Below are 15,351 nucleotides of genomic sequence, written 5' to 3' on the forward strand. Positions count from 1 at the left end.
GTGGGAAGGAGTAGCACTGCCAACGAAAAGGCAAGCAGTTCAGAATCTACCAGCTGTTCAGCAGGAGAAAGATCGGCAGTCTTCTCCCATGTAATGTACTGCCCCTGACCACCTACTGGAGAGTCTGCTATGGGTCAAGTCTGACTCGACCATACACAACAACAACCTGAAAGTGTTCTGCAGTATTTTCATTACCAGTTGAAAACAAATTCCAATTTATCTTTAAATTTTTTCTTTGAGTATGAATTATTTAGAGAGCTCTGGTGGCCTACTGGAAAGAAGCTGCACTACAATCCCAAAGGCACACGGTTCGAGGCCACCAGCTGTTCCACAGGAGAAGGATGGGCAATCTGAAAACCCACTGGAGAGTCAGCAATGGGTTGGTTCTGACTATGTGGTACATAACAACAAAAATATGGTTTATTTATAATTACTTCGATCCTGTCTAAATTTTCTTTGCTATGTATTTCTCATTTTATTCCAATATACTAATAAAAGAAAGAACTGTATAAAATTGACTGAAATTGTTACTTATCTTTGAATGGCTTATCACATGCTCTATAGTGGTTAGCTTTCCTTTCCAAACTTGATATTGCAATTATTGAAAGTATTTTTAAATTAAAGAGATAATGTTATTAATAGGTTTATTTGTTTAGATATTTCAATCTATAAGGAATTATTTGTCTTATTTTACATCATTTATTATTATTATTATTAATTTGTCGAATTTATTTTGTCAACTTCGGCTCACATAGTTTTAACTCTACTGTTATCATGTTGTTGTTGTTATTGTTTCTGTTATGTGCTGTTGAGTCTCCTATGGCTTATAGAAATCCCACGCACAATAGCTCTGAACCCTATCCTATCCTAAGTCAATCTCAATGACTTCAACACACCTACCTCTATTACCCCAGTTACTATGTTGATCCATCTCCTACAGGGTCTTCATTTCTTGAACTGTCCCTCCACCCTTCCAAGCATGATGTCCTTCTCCAATGACTAGTTCCTCCTGGCAACATACCCAAAGTGTATGAGACAGAGTTTCAAAATCCTTGCCTCCAAGAAGTAAGTTGGTTTCATCTTTTCCAAGACAAACTTGTTTGTTCTCAACATGATATGTTGAATACTCTTCTCCAACACCACAACTCAAAAACATTGATTTTTCTTCTGTCATCCTTAGTAATTTTTTAACTCTCTGATGCATAGCAAGTAATTATGAAGACCATGGCCTCATATCATTGCTCTTTAGCACTTTGGAGAGATCCCTGACAGAAGATTTCTCTATGCAAAGCATCTTTTGCTTTCCCAACTGCTGATGCCAAGAGTGTTGCTTGTGGGACAAAGCAAGCTGAAATTATTAATAATCTCAGTCCCTTCTCCATGTATCATGATATTGTCAATTGGCTCAATGGTGAGAATCTTTGTTGTCTTTATGTTGAGCTGCAATCCATATTGAAGACTACAGTCCTTGACTTTCTGCAGCACACAATTCAGGCCCTTCTCAGTTTCAGCAAGGTTGTTGATGAGTCTTCCTCCAATACTGATGTCACATTCCTCCTCATAAAGTCCAGAATCCTGAATAATCTGTTTCAAATATATATTGAGAAGATATGGAGACAGGACACATCCCTGATGCACTCCTTTCCCAATTTTGAACCATGCAATGTTTCCTTGCTCTGTTCTGACAATTGCTTTTTGGTCCAAATACAGGTTTTGCATGAGCACAATCAAGTGTTCTGGGATTCCAGTTCTTCTCAAGGTTAGCCACAATTTATTGTGATTCACACAGTCAGTCAAATACCTTTCTGTACTCAATGAAACACAGATGATATTCCTCTGGGATTCTCTTCTTCCAGCCAAGATCTATCTGACATTGACTATAATGTCCCTAGTGTTATAGCCACTTCTAAATCCCAGCTTGTATTTCTAGTAATTCTCTCTTGATGTACTGTTCTTGTCATTTTTGGATAATCTTCAGCAGGATTTTGCTTCTTGTGATATTAATTATATTGTTCAATAATTACTACACTCTGTTAAATCACCCTTTTTAGTATAGGAATAAATATGGATCTCTTCTAGTAGTTGAACAGGCAGTTGTCCTTCGGACTTCTTGGCACAGTCTGGTAGTAGGTAGTAGACATGTAGGGCTGCATCTGTTTATTGAAATATACCAATTGGTATTCCATCAATTCCTTGGGCTAGTTTTTTGCTGCTTCCATCAGAGCAGCTTGAATTTTCTCCTTCATCATCATTGCCTCTTGTTCATAAATTGTTTCATGAAGTTCTTCTGAGTTAGTGAGTTCTTTTTGCTACTGTGATTCTGTGTATTCCTTCCATCTTCTTTTGATGCTTCTTGGGTCATTCAATATTCTGCCCATAGCATCCTTAAGTATTGCAATTCAAGGCATGAATTTGTTCTTAAATTCATTCAGCTTAAGAAATGCTGAGCTAGTTCATCCCTTTTGATTTTCTGACTTCAGCTTTCCGCCCGTTTTGTTATAATACATTGCTTTGTCTTTCCCACCTGCTCTTTCAATTATTCTGTTCAGCTCCTTAATTTATGAATTCTGTTTCTTTGCTTTGGCTTCTCAGCATTCTAAGGCAATATTTAGAGGCTCTTCTGACATCCATCTTGGCCTTTCTCCCTCCTCTGTCTTTGTAATGTTCTTTTGCATTATTCATGGATGATATTCTTGATATCCTCCCACACTTGCCTGTTCTTTGTTTGTTAGTATTCAAGGCCTTTACCTGTTCTTCAGACTTTATATATATATGATAAACTCAAGGTCAAATTTTGGTTCTTGTGAAATTGTTTTAATTTTCTTTAGTTTTAGCTAGAACTTGCATCTGAATAGTTGATGGTCTGTTCCCCAATTAGTACCTGGCCTAGTTTTCACAACTAATATTGAGATTCTCAAATAATTCTTTCCACAGACTATTTTCATACAATAACATTAATTCTAAATTTAACTTAGAATTATTGCATCTTCCTGAAGTACTGCTTAATTTATTATTGAAAAAAATTAACTAATTTTGGTAGTATTTCTATCCTGCATACATATTTTGTAAGAATGTAGTATATGCATTTCTTTGATACCTTTCAATTGTGCAGTTGCAGAAGAGTACTGAACATCTCATGGACTGCTGAAATAACAGATATGTCTTGGAGAAAGCAGCTAGAAAGCTCCTTAGATTCAACGGTAGTCATGTCACATACTTTGAACATGTTGTTAGAAGGAGCTATGAGCTATTCCTTGGAAAGAGATATTATTATGCTTGGAAAGGTGGAATGTTCATTAAGGTGAGGAGGACTTTCAACTAGATATATTAACACAGTGACTGTAGCTGAAGTATGTCAATGTTGAGGATGGGATAGGATAGGGTTCAGATATGCTCTTAATAAAGTCACTATGAGTCATATTCAACTCCATGGCACATAACAACATTGCATGCTCATTTTTTTCATGATACATGCTTTCCATCCATTTCACGTTTTTATGCCCATAGCTTTCCTTTTGAAGACTGTGTACATTTGAGATTTTTTTCATTTGTCTGGTTCTTTTTTGTTGGTTTTGTTATTATTGATATGTTTTTATGTCTTTATTGAATTTTAAAAGGTAAAATAGTCTTCATTCCAATAAAAATTTCAAAGGAATCAATAATAACCAACTATAAGATCTTAGAAGAAAATTAATTTATCAAGTTGCATATCACAAACCTACATATAAATATATCAAATCAATTATATATGTATATGCTATCATCTAGCAATTCAAATTTTTAAAGTAGAACCTGAAGTCATAAAAAATAAATTTGATAAGATATATTAAAGGCTTATCTCTGAAAATTGAAATAATTTCTAGCAGAAATTAAATCAGAGGGAATTAAATAAATTGGCAAACTATATCTTTGAAGAGGATTAAAAACTTTAAAGAAAAAAAAAAGAGTCCTTTTAAGCCACAATGAGATTCCATTTCACACGAGCAGCAGTGGCACATTTCAGCAGGACAGCAAGCAATAAATGTTAGAGAAGATGTGCAGAGTTGGTAGCCCTTATTCACTACTGGTGAGATTATAAAATGCTACAACCACTCTGGAAGACAGTTTGGCATTGCCTTAAAAAGTTCAACGTAGAAACTCCATATGATCCAGCTATTCCACTACTAGGATACATCCAAAAAAAATTAGAACTAAGACACAAACAGAGATTTGAACAGAGATATGAACACCAATGTTCATAGCAACATTATTCACCATCTCAAGAACATGGAAACAGCTCAAATGTCCAATTACAAGTGAATGGATAAAGAAATTGTGGTACATTCACACAATGGAGTACTGTGCAGCACTCAGGAGCAATGACTTATTTTTAAGACTTTATATATATATATATACTGGTTTACTTACAAAGTTTGTACACATTCTTTTTCTCAAACTAGATCTGTCCCATTTGCTTTACCCACCTCTCATCTACCCATCAAATTGTGCAACCCTATCCATCCCCTGTCCATCCTCACCCCTCTACACATTTTACTAGTTATCTTTCTATTCCTGCACTAATGGTCTTATACAGTATTTGTTGCTATGGTACTGAGTTAGTTCACTCAGCACAATGCTTTCCAGTCCCTCCCAAGATAGGTAGTGATTTTCAAAATCATTGTTCCATAGTTGGGTCATATGGAATTTCTATGTTCAGCTTTTTGAGGATATGACTTCTAGAGTGGTTGTACCATTTTAAAATCCCATCAACAGTATAAGAGTTCCTATCTCTCCACATCCTCTCCGACATGTATTACTTGCTGTCCTGTTAAAGTTTTTCACTACTACTGAGGTGAGATGCTATCTAATTGTGGTTTTGATTTGCTTCTCTCTTATTGTCAGTGATTTTGAGCATTTCTTCATGTGTCTGTTGGCATACAAATATTTTCCTCTGTGAAAAGTCAGGAACAACAATTTTGAAAAATACCTAATGTGGGAAAGACTAGAGAGCATTATATTGAGGGAACTAAGTTTCATAAGGACAAATACTGCATAAGACCATTGTAAAAATAGGACAATAACTAATAAAACATATATGTAAAACCGAGGGGACTAGGGATAGGAGCAGAGGGGTGAGGATGAGTAGGGACAAAGTCATAGAGTGACACAATTTGGTAGGTGGACAGAGGGGGTAAAGGAAATGAGAAAAATCCTTCAGGTACCTGGAAAGACAGGGTAATGATGGGCATAGTCCAATATGATTAATTTTATAAAACATAGTACATAGGAATAAAGGGGATGTATGAGACACAAAGTTAATGAAGAATAGTAAGAAACACAATGTATATGAACTTTGTAAGCAAACCAATAGAATTTCTTTCTTTTTTAATAAGTGTCCTTTCATGGCATAGTCCATGGGGAGTTGTGCTGCATTCTGAAGGAGAAAGATGCACACTTGCCTCCTGTGACTATAACAAGATTGGTTACTATTAAAATGCAAATTCTGTACAAACTGGTTGATAGAGTCAATGCAATCTTAACCAAATTCCACAAGACTTTTCTAAAAATGGCCAATCTGACCTTAAAAATGTTATAAAAATGTAATGATGTAAGTATAGTCAAAAGAGTTTTGAAAAAGACAAGATTAAAAGATTCATATTACCTATTTCTAGACTTATTCTAAAGCTTAAATAATATAATAATGCAATGTAATATTAATGTAAGATCAGATATATAGATCAATAGAATTTAAAATCAGAAGATATATGCAAATAGGAAGTTGACATTATATATATATAAAATAAGTTGATATAGCTGGACAGGGAAGGGTTCATACATAAAGTGACATCCACATCCTAAACAACATGCCTCTGGAAACTCTATGAACTTTGATAAATGTCAATAGTTGTAGAGGGGCTTCAGGACTTCTGTTCATAGAGTTACTATGAGTTTTGCTCGACTTGAAGACAATCAACAACAACATAAAGATAGATATAGATTATCATATATCTATCCTATCATCTGTCTATCTAGCATATATCTATCCTATCATCTATCTATCTATCTATCTATCCATCTATTTATCTATCTATCTAATCGATCTTTCTATCAAGTCAGAGCAGACCCATAGCTGACATCCCTTCAGGTTTTCAGAGGCAGTTAATGTCATAGAGGAGAATGCCCATTCTTCTCCAGCAAAGAAGCTAGTGGCCTTGAACTTGCCCTAGTTCACCAGAGCTCCCCATAAATACTAAGTTGATTTTTTACATGAGAAGCTCTGATGTCTTCATAGGTAAGGAGTTGTGCTACCAACCCAAATGTAGGTTTTTCAAATTCACCAGATGCTGTGAGGGAGAAAGGCAATCTCTTTCCATTTGATTTATCCTCATACATACATATGGTAAATTGGTACTTCTTTTACATATAAAGGGCACATAATATAGCATATATTTGGATTTTCCTTTGATCCCATTTGATAATTCCCATCTTTTAATTTGAGTATATAGTCTGTGCATTAGTAATACAGTTACTTGGTTTTATCTAGTTCTACCATTAGTTTTCTATTTCTTTCATTTTTAATTAATTCTTCTATTTTTTTGTGCATCATTTTGTGCTAATCAAATATTTTCTCTTAGTCTATTTTATCTTCTTTAAGAAACTCCATGATTTATATATTTGCACTTTATTTTAGTGGTTGTTCTCAAGTGTCACACATTTTTAACATTGACTGTTTAAAGTTAATATTCTACCACTTTATGTCATATGTACTGATCTTTCAACAGTCCTATTTCGTTCTCCTGTGTTTATGGTAAATTTATATAATTTATATGTATATACCTTTTAAATGCAATAGTGAAATATTATAATTCTAACTTTTAATCAAATAAATTTAAAAGTATAAAAATAGAGAATAGCCCACATATTTATCACTTACGTTAAGTCTTCATTTTCCCCGTAGATCTAAGTTTCTATCTAGTATACTTTCATTACGAAAGATTTTATAAAATCTTTCTGTGTTGTTTTGGGAATTTTTTTCATTTAAAATATATTTGCTCCTTCTTCCATTTTGAAATCTTCTGACAGGTCAGCTACAAGTCAGTTTTGACTTGAAGGGCATGGATTTGAAGATTTTTTGAGTCTTAACTTTTGAAATGTTCTGTTTACTGGAAATACAATTCTGTGCTGGCTGTTTCTTCTTTTCTATCTTCTGCATTTTTTCTTTCACAACCTTTTGCACCTGGAATCATCCAAGCCTATTTCAACTCTGTTTCTCTCTGCTGTCTATTTCTGTAGCCATCCCTTTACTTGTTTCTCTGCATCACATCTCTTCTGAGTTCATTTCACAATTCTAGGAGAAATCCATTGCCCATTCCTCTTCCTAGTTACTGTTTCTCATTTTCCTGTATGCTTCATTTGTAATACGTCTATACTATTTACTTCTTTTAATTTGTTTGCTTGCTTTCTGGCATTCTCTCTGACAGCTCCATAAGGAAAGATACTCTGTGTTGTTTTGGTTTGTTGTTGTTTTTCTCCTACTTTCTTGGCAGAATACCTGATACCATAATAAAGACTCAATAATGTGTTCTATGATATAACTGAAGTGGTAGGGACATCTAGCTTTACTAGACGTAAAAAGATAACTTGAGTATTCACACATTGCTAAACCCTCAAGAGCCATCTGTTTTCAAAACACTGTGTGAAGGAACACAAATACAAACTTGATGCATCTCCAAGAAGCTTTTTCAGATGCTCTGAATTAGAAACAATCTCCTGCTCTAGCTCCCATAACATTTCACTTCCTCCTGACTTGTAGTGCTTTTTATGTTCTATTTGCACCATTGCTATTTGTATATACATCTTCTCCCTCAATTTCTCTGTCAGCTCTTCACAGGCAGTGACTATGTTTTCTCACATTTCTTAGGCATTCAATAAACCCCGCTGGAATAACCTTAAGGTTTGAAAAAGTTTTCGGATACTTCTGATGGGATATGTGGCTGAAAAGGAATTGAATAAGGAAGTTAACATTTTTGGTGTAATGATATGATTCTGTAGTTCTCTGAGGATGAAAAGGAAGCAATGTAATTCCGAAGTAATTAGTATTTCAAGCGGGCATTAATAGAATAAGTTCCACCAAGGGCACTGTGTCACATGTTGAGGAGAACTCCTCTGCCCCTTCTCCACCTTGGGACTTGTTTATGTGCATTGCCTTTCCAGTTTATGATTCCTGTAGTTTGCATCACAATAAAGTGCCAGGTATTTCCTGCCCACGCCTCTGTTTTAGCTATAGAGCAAGTGAGCTGTAATGAAAGCAGCAGATCAGAATATTTTTCAGATTTGGAGTTCTTAAAATGCCCGTTTTTGAGCATAAATACTTATGCCGATTGCCATCCTGAACCTCTACTTGTTATGTGGAGACCTTTGATCAGTCTGTAATCTGAAAAGGATCTAGGTAAACACTAGTTGTCATTTATTATGGCAAGATTGACGGAGAATTCTGGAAGGGATAAGGCTTGAAGCTGGTTTTCATAGTCTGCTTCCATGATACAGGGGAAGAATGGATCAGCCCTGGGAAGTATTCACACAGCCTGAGGGCTGGTTGTCGTAATGTTCGCCCTTTGGATTTGGGCACCATTGTAATCTCTCTGAATCATGCACACCTGTGAAATACAAAGGCAATGTAAGCACGATTGTTTTTTATGGAAAAGCATTTTTTTTTAGACTGCAATTTTCTGGCATTTTCAGGTCCCAAAAGGAGTCTATGATGCAGTGTTCCTTTAAGTATATGTGTACTTCATGCATGGAGCTCATGATCTGAAACTTGTTTCAGGATCCCAACCCCCAACGGATGCTGACAGAATCAAAATATGCAGATGTAGTGCCTGGGACTCTGTATATTAACACCTCTGCTAGAGGAACCATCTACATTCTGAAGTCTCAGAGCTATTGCTTGAAGAAATACCAATTCAATAATTGTCTATTGCCTCTCTAAATTGTCAGTCTGTATGTGAAGTCTATTTTATCAAAGATTAGTATTGCCACTTCTGCTTTTTTTGTGGGTGCATAGTCTGTTTATTCCCCAGTGTTTGATTTTTAGTCTAACTTTTTTCTTGCTTCTTAGATATGGCTTCTGCAGGCAGCATATTAAAAAGCTTTCTTTTCTTGGGGTTTTTCAGCCATCCTGCAACCTTTTCCCTCTTAATTGCTAAATTTAGTCCATTTACCTTAAGTGTGATTATTGACAGGCCACTGTCACTTTGCTATGTTTCTCTGTTGTTTCTGGTTACTATAGTCCAGCCATTTTCCTTTGATGTTTCTATGTGAAGGACTTTCCTTAGAATTTCTTACAGAGTTGGTACTGTTTTCATAAATTCCTTTCATTCCTGTCTTTCTGCAAAGAATCTAATTTTTTTCTTCATGTTTGATGAATTGCTTTGCTGGGTACAAGATCCTTAGCTGGCAATTGTTTTATTTCAAATTTCGGCATGTAGCATCTCATTATCTTATTGCTCCCATGGTTTCTGCTGAGAATTCAGAACTTAGTCTAACTGGTTCTCCTTTGTACATGACTCTGTTTTATCTTTGCTGCTTTTAGTATTCTATCCATCTATTTATTTTGGAGAATTTGGCTGTAATATGTCTTGATGTTTTTCTTTTGAGGTCTAATCTGTTTGGGGTGTGCTGAATTTCTAGAATGTGAATTTTCTTGTTCTTTAATGCTTGAAAATTTTTATCTAGTACCTCTTCCACAATTTTCACAGTGCTTTCCCTAACCCCTTCATGTTCTGGGGTTCCAATCATATGTTAAGAGAAGAATTAATGCCTTTGAGTTGCGGTGCTAGAGAAGAGTATTGAACATACCATGACCTGCCCGAAGAACCAACAATTCTCTCCTAGAGATGATGAAACCAAACTGATCCTTGGAGGCAAGGATTTTGAGACTGTCTAATGTACTTTGGAGCATGTAGCCAGGAAAGGCCAGTCTTGCTTAGAATGGTTCAGTGGAAGCACAGGAGAGGGAGATTTTGGATGAGATGGATTGATACAATTGACACTGTGGTAATGAGGGTACGTGCATCTGAGACAGTAAGACTGGCACAGAATAGGACAAGGTTCCGAGCCATTGTGCAGTACTCAATGACACATAACAACAACATATTACCATTGGGGTTCTTGTCTTCCAGCTCAGTGGCTCTTTTCTAATTTATCTTGCATATGTAATGGCTAACTGAGAAAAATGGGAATCCCAGAACACTTAATCATACTTATGCAAAACCTATACTTGGACCAGGAGGCAGTTGTCAGAAGAGAGCAAGGAAACACAGCATGATTTAAAAGTGGGAAGGGTATATGCCAAGGATGTGTCCTATCTCCATATATTTTCCATCTATATGCAGAACAGACTATCTGAGAGGCTGGGCTCTATGAGGAGAAATGTAGCATCAGGATTGGAGGAAGACTCATCAACAATCTACATTATGCAGATGACACAACCCTGCTTACTGAAACTGAAGAGGACCTGAAGCACTTTCTAGAGAAGTCCAAGGACTTCAGCCTTCAATATGTATTGAAGCTCAACATCAAGAAGACAAAGATTCTCATCAGTGGGCCAACTGGCTGCATCATGATGGATGGTGAAGAAATTGAGACTGTTAACAGCTTTAATTTGCTTGGCTCCACAATCAACACTCTTGGCACCAGAATCCAGGAAATTAAAAGACATATTGTTATGGGAAAGTCTGCTGTCAGAGACCTCTTCAAAGTACTGAAGAGCAACAACGTCAGTCTGGAGTCTAAGGTGCACCTGAGCTGACCTAAGGATGGTAGAAGAAAAATCAATGCCTTTGAGCTGTGGTGCTGGAGATTTGTACTGAATATACCGTGGACTGCTAAGAGAATAAATATGTTTGTTTTAGAGAGGGCTGCTCCTTGGAGGCAAGGATTCTGAAGCTTCATCTGACCTACATTGGGCATGTTGCAAGGACGGACCAGTCCTTGGAGAGGGATTCTATGCTTAGGAGGGTGGAAGGACAGCACAAGAGAGAAAGAACCTCAATGAGATGGATTGACTCAGTGACTGGGGGGTAGGTGTGTCAGAGACAATAAGGTTGGCACAGGATAGAACAGGGTTTAGGGCTGTTGTACATAGAGTAGCTGAGTTGCCAGCAACTCCATGGCACATAGCAATAACAATAGCATATAAAGGCTTGGAAATTTCTTATAGCTTCCCTTCTGACAAAGAGGTGATTGAAAGTACATTGGGTCACATGCACCTTACTCCTCAAAGAGAGATCTTTACTTTTGAATACTTTAAAGAAGTCTTTTACAAAAGACTTGTCTGATGGAATCTGTTTCTTGATTTCTTTACTGTTACTTCCCTGGGTAAGATTGTGTATCCAGGTGAGATTAAATACTTGACAATTTTATTCTTTTATTTGTACATCATGATGTTACTTATTGGTCTAGATGTGAAGTTTTTGTCTGCTTTATGTATAATCCATAGTCTTTGATCTTCCACTATAAGGTCTTCATATTCTCTTTGTTTTCAGCATTTAAAGTTGTATCATCTTTTAATTCATTTATGTCAGATTTCTGTATTATTCGCTCAGTGTCCAGGTTGTATCAGTAAGATGCAAATATAAAATCCTGAAAGGTATAACCCTCATGCACATATTTCTTTATTTTAAATCATAGAGGATTCTGATATAACATTGCTCTATCCAAATGATTATCAATTAGTTTATATACAAATTTCTCATGAGTAAAATTAAGTCTAAAATTCCTATTTTTCACAATATTAATCATGATGTCCATAACCATAATATTGACACAGTCAAATATATTTACTTAGTCAGCAAAATATAAACAAACTTCTTTCTAATATGATGCGCATTCAGTCAAGATCCATTTGACATCAATAATGTCAATATTAATTTTAAATCTTCAGAATCTGACTTGAATTTCTATTTCTCTGTCACTGTACTGCAACAACAGTTTTTAAATTATCTTCTGCAAAATTTTATTTCCATATTTATGTGACTAATGGTGTTCAATAATTTCCACATTCTGCTAGATATTTTATCTTTGGAATGGTAACAAATATGGATGTTTTCTATTCAGTTGGCCAAATAAGTAGCTCTCTTCTTTATTTTTTTTAACATGACCATCCTGCATCCACTTATGAAAATATCTCCATTTGGTATTTTTTTCAACTCCTTGAGCTTTGATTTTTACCCATCAATGTCTTCAGTACAGTTTTCATTTGTATTATTCACTACAGATTGCTCCCAGGAGGCAAAGATGGTGAAGCTTTGTTTCTCATAATTTGGACATATTAGTAAGAGAAGCAATTCTTTGGAAAGGGACATCAATCTTGGAAAGATGGAGGGTCAGCGAAAGAGATGAAGGCCCTCGATGAGATGGATTGACAGAGTGACTACAATGGGCTCAAACATATCAAGAGATTGTGATGGTGGCACAGGATAGGGCCAGGTTTTAATCTGCTGTTCATAGGGTCACTATAAGTTATAGTAGACGTGATGGTAAAGACATTGCTCTTTATCATTTTTATTTTATATTTGTTGATTCCCTAATTCCCTAGATTCATTCATCATATAGCTCACATCTCAATTATTGATAGGTGTTTGAAACTATTTCTTCTATAATTTTGGGTTGTAAAATTCTACTCAGGTGAAATCTTTCAACTCATCAGAAGATCCCAAAACTTTACTGCATCCCCATGATTAAGGTTGACTCTACTTTGATAAGCTTTTCCCTAGTTGTGTTGTGAGAGTCTTCAAATATGAGGGGCTGATCTCTAGCACTGTATTTCCTAATATTCCTCTGATATCCATAAGATTTTGCCTGGCCATATGATTTCAGGAGATTGCCAAGTCTTCTTTCTAGTTAGTATACCATCAAAGCTCTGCTAGAACTAATTCACCAAGAGTGATTGAAACCCAGCGATACAGTTCCTAGCATCATAGTAAACTGTGACAGAAGAGTGAGAGATTGGCATTAAGTGAATTAATAATGCAAAATAGTCAAGATTTTGACTTGAAAACAAAATATTACTTGGTTATGAGTCTCCAATATGTGGCCCAAAGTTAATATTCTTTTAATGAATGATTTAAACATGAAGGGAATGAAGACATTTTCATTTAAATTCTCTGGTGGAAAGTAAGCATTCATGTGTATTAGATTACTAAATTATCATTCTTTTGTGCATTTAACTTTTATAAGATGATGCTAGAAGAAGAACCCAAATGAGTTATATTTCAAGTTAAACTTACATTTTGCCCCTAAAATAGAGGGGTAGGAGGAGTAGCATTATGGTAAAGGTTTTCTCTGCAGTTTCTTCTATTTAATTATATCTGCCAACTACATGTTGCTCAGCAGGGATATTCCTTGGAAAGGGACAAAATGCTGGGAAGGTGGAGGGTCAGCAAAGGAGAGGAAGACCCTCAGCCAAGTGAATTGACACAGTGACTCCTGCAGTGGGCCCTTGTGTGTCAGGCAGTGCGAGGTTGACAAAGGATAAAACAGCGTTCAGAGTTGATTTTGGGGTTTTTTTTCCTTTTAACATTTTTAATTTAATTTAATTTTTTAATTTTTTAAAATTTTCTACTAATTTATTTAAAAATTTGAATACATTGTTTTCAAGAACAAATTCTTTCATTTTTCATCACTCTCCCACCCATCAAATTGTACAACCCCATGATCAGTTCCCCCCTCCTACTGCACATCCTCATCTCTCTGCTTCCAGCTTCTCCCACCCCTCCTGGATCCTTATACTCATTCTACAATAACTGTTTTATAAATATTTATCTTTGTGGGACTGAGTTAATTCAGTCAGCATAATGCTCTCCAGTACCTCCCAAAGTTAGGTAATAATTTACAAAATCATTGCTCCTGTGTGTTGCATAACATTCCATTGTGTGTATGTACCATAATTTTTCAATTCATTCATTTGTGATTGGACTTTTGGGAGGTTTCCATGTTCTTGTGATGGTGAATAACACTGCTATAAACATTGGTGTACAAATCTCTGTCTGTTCCTCAGTTCTCATTTTCTCAGGGTATATTCCAAGCAGCAGAATAGCTGGGTCATATGGGATTTCTATGTTCAGCTTTTTGAGGAAGCACCAAACTGCCTTCCAGAATGGTTGTACCATTTTACAATCCCACCAACAATGTCTAAGAATTCCTGTTTCGCCACATCATGGTTCAGGTTTTTTTGTTCATGGTGTTCCTATGAGTACTCAACTCAATGACACCTGACAACAACAGCTCTACATTTATGTCCAAAAACTCAAACGACTCATAACCATAGAATCAGAACTAACTCACTGCAGACCCTCCATTGAATCTCTGAGGCTATGAACTACACAAAGGAGATTGCCCATCTTTCTTCTGTGGAACCACTAATGGATTCAAACTGCCAGAGAGGCTTGGCCTTTGAATTAGCAGCACAACTCCCTACAAACTAAATCTATTAGGGGGACAATAGTATTGTGTGTGTGTGTGTGTGTGTGTGTGTGTGTGTGTCCAGAAACTTCTTAGCTCAATTAAAAGAATATGTTCTAATAATTTTTTTCAGCCATCTGAAAATGAAGCAGGCTGTGTCTAACATATCCATTTTCACATTAAAGCATCTGTTGTTTGGGTTCTGGAAAGAAGGAGTAAGGGTTATTGGAGGGCTGGACCACAAGACCTTTGACTGCCCTTTAGCCTGTGGAGGTTCTAGATTATGTTGAGGTGATTGATGCCTAGAAGCAGCTAACCAGGTCTGTCTGTTGTCCACAGGTCTGAGGCGCAATTACAGATGTACCATCTGCAGTGTCTCCTTAAACTCAATAGAACAATATCACGCTCATCTGAAAGGATCTAAACACCAGACCAAGTAGGTACCTTCAGACTTTTACTTTTTAGTCATTTTGCATATAATTCAAGGTTAACCATATTACTTATTTTAAAATTGTGATTGCTAGGTATAAGTATCCCTCTTTACCTCTGAAGTCTCCTTGATTAATGGTGGCATTGGTTAAGCTACCAGTGGCTACCTAGTGCTACTTGAAGATACACTTGGTTTTCTCCTTTTATTGTCTCAGTTCCTGAGAAAATCTTTTTTATTTTTGTTTTTAAAAGAGAGCTCAGCATGCTTTTCAAACTTGAAGAAACAATTTTTGAAACTTTTTAAATTGTTTTCAAATAAGCAATTTTAAAACTATTTGGAAGATATGCCAGACTTCAGTGTTGTGAAGCCAGATTCTATGAATATTTTCCATCACTCTTCATTTCTGGATGACTATTGTCGATTATTATAGAAACTTAACAAATCCCCTGGTATATTAAGTCATATGCACAGCTATTTCC

General features: G+C 36.0%; 1 protein-coding gene across 1 annotated transcript in view; it reads left to right on the plus strand.

Annotated features, from left to right (window-relative positions):
* Positions 1-14,882, plus strand: part of LOC102845226 (zinc finger matrin-type protein 4-like) — a 501,572-nt gene extending 486,690 nt beyond the window's left edge. The window contains exon 5 of the mRNA XM_006897007.1: positions 14,782-14,882. Within this exon, the coding sequence (XP_006897069.1) occupies positions 14,782-14,882 (101 nt within the window). The remainder of the gene's footprint in view (positions 1-14,781) is intronic.
* The last annotated feature ends 469 nt before the right edge of the window (positions 14,883-15,351 follow it).

This window comes from Elephantulus edwardii, unplaced genomic scaffold (genome assembly GCF_000299155.1).
Source record: "Elephantulus edwardii isolate Elephantulus edwardi_28Jun2011 unplaced genomic scaffold, EleEdw1.0 scaffold00195, whole genome shotgun sequence".
Classification (NCBI taxonomy): Eukaryota; Metazoa; Chordata; class Mammalia; order Macroscelidea; family Macroscelididae; genus Elephantulus; species Elephantulus edwardii.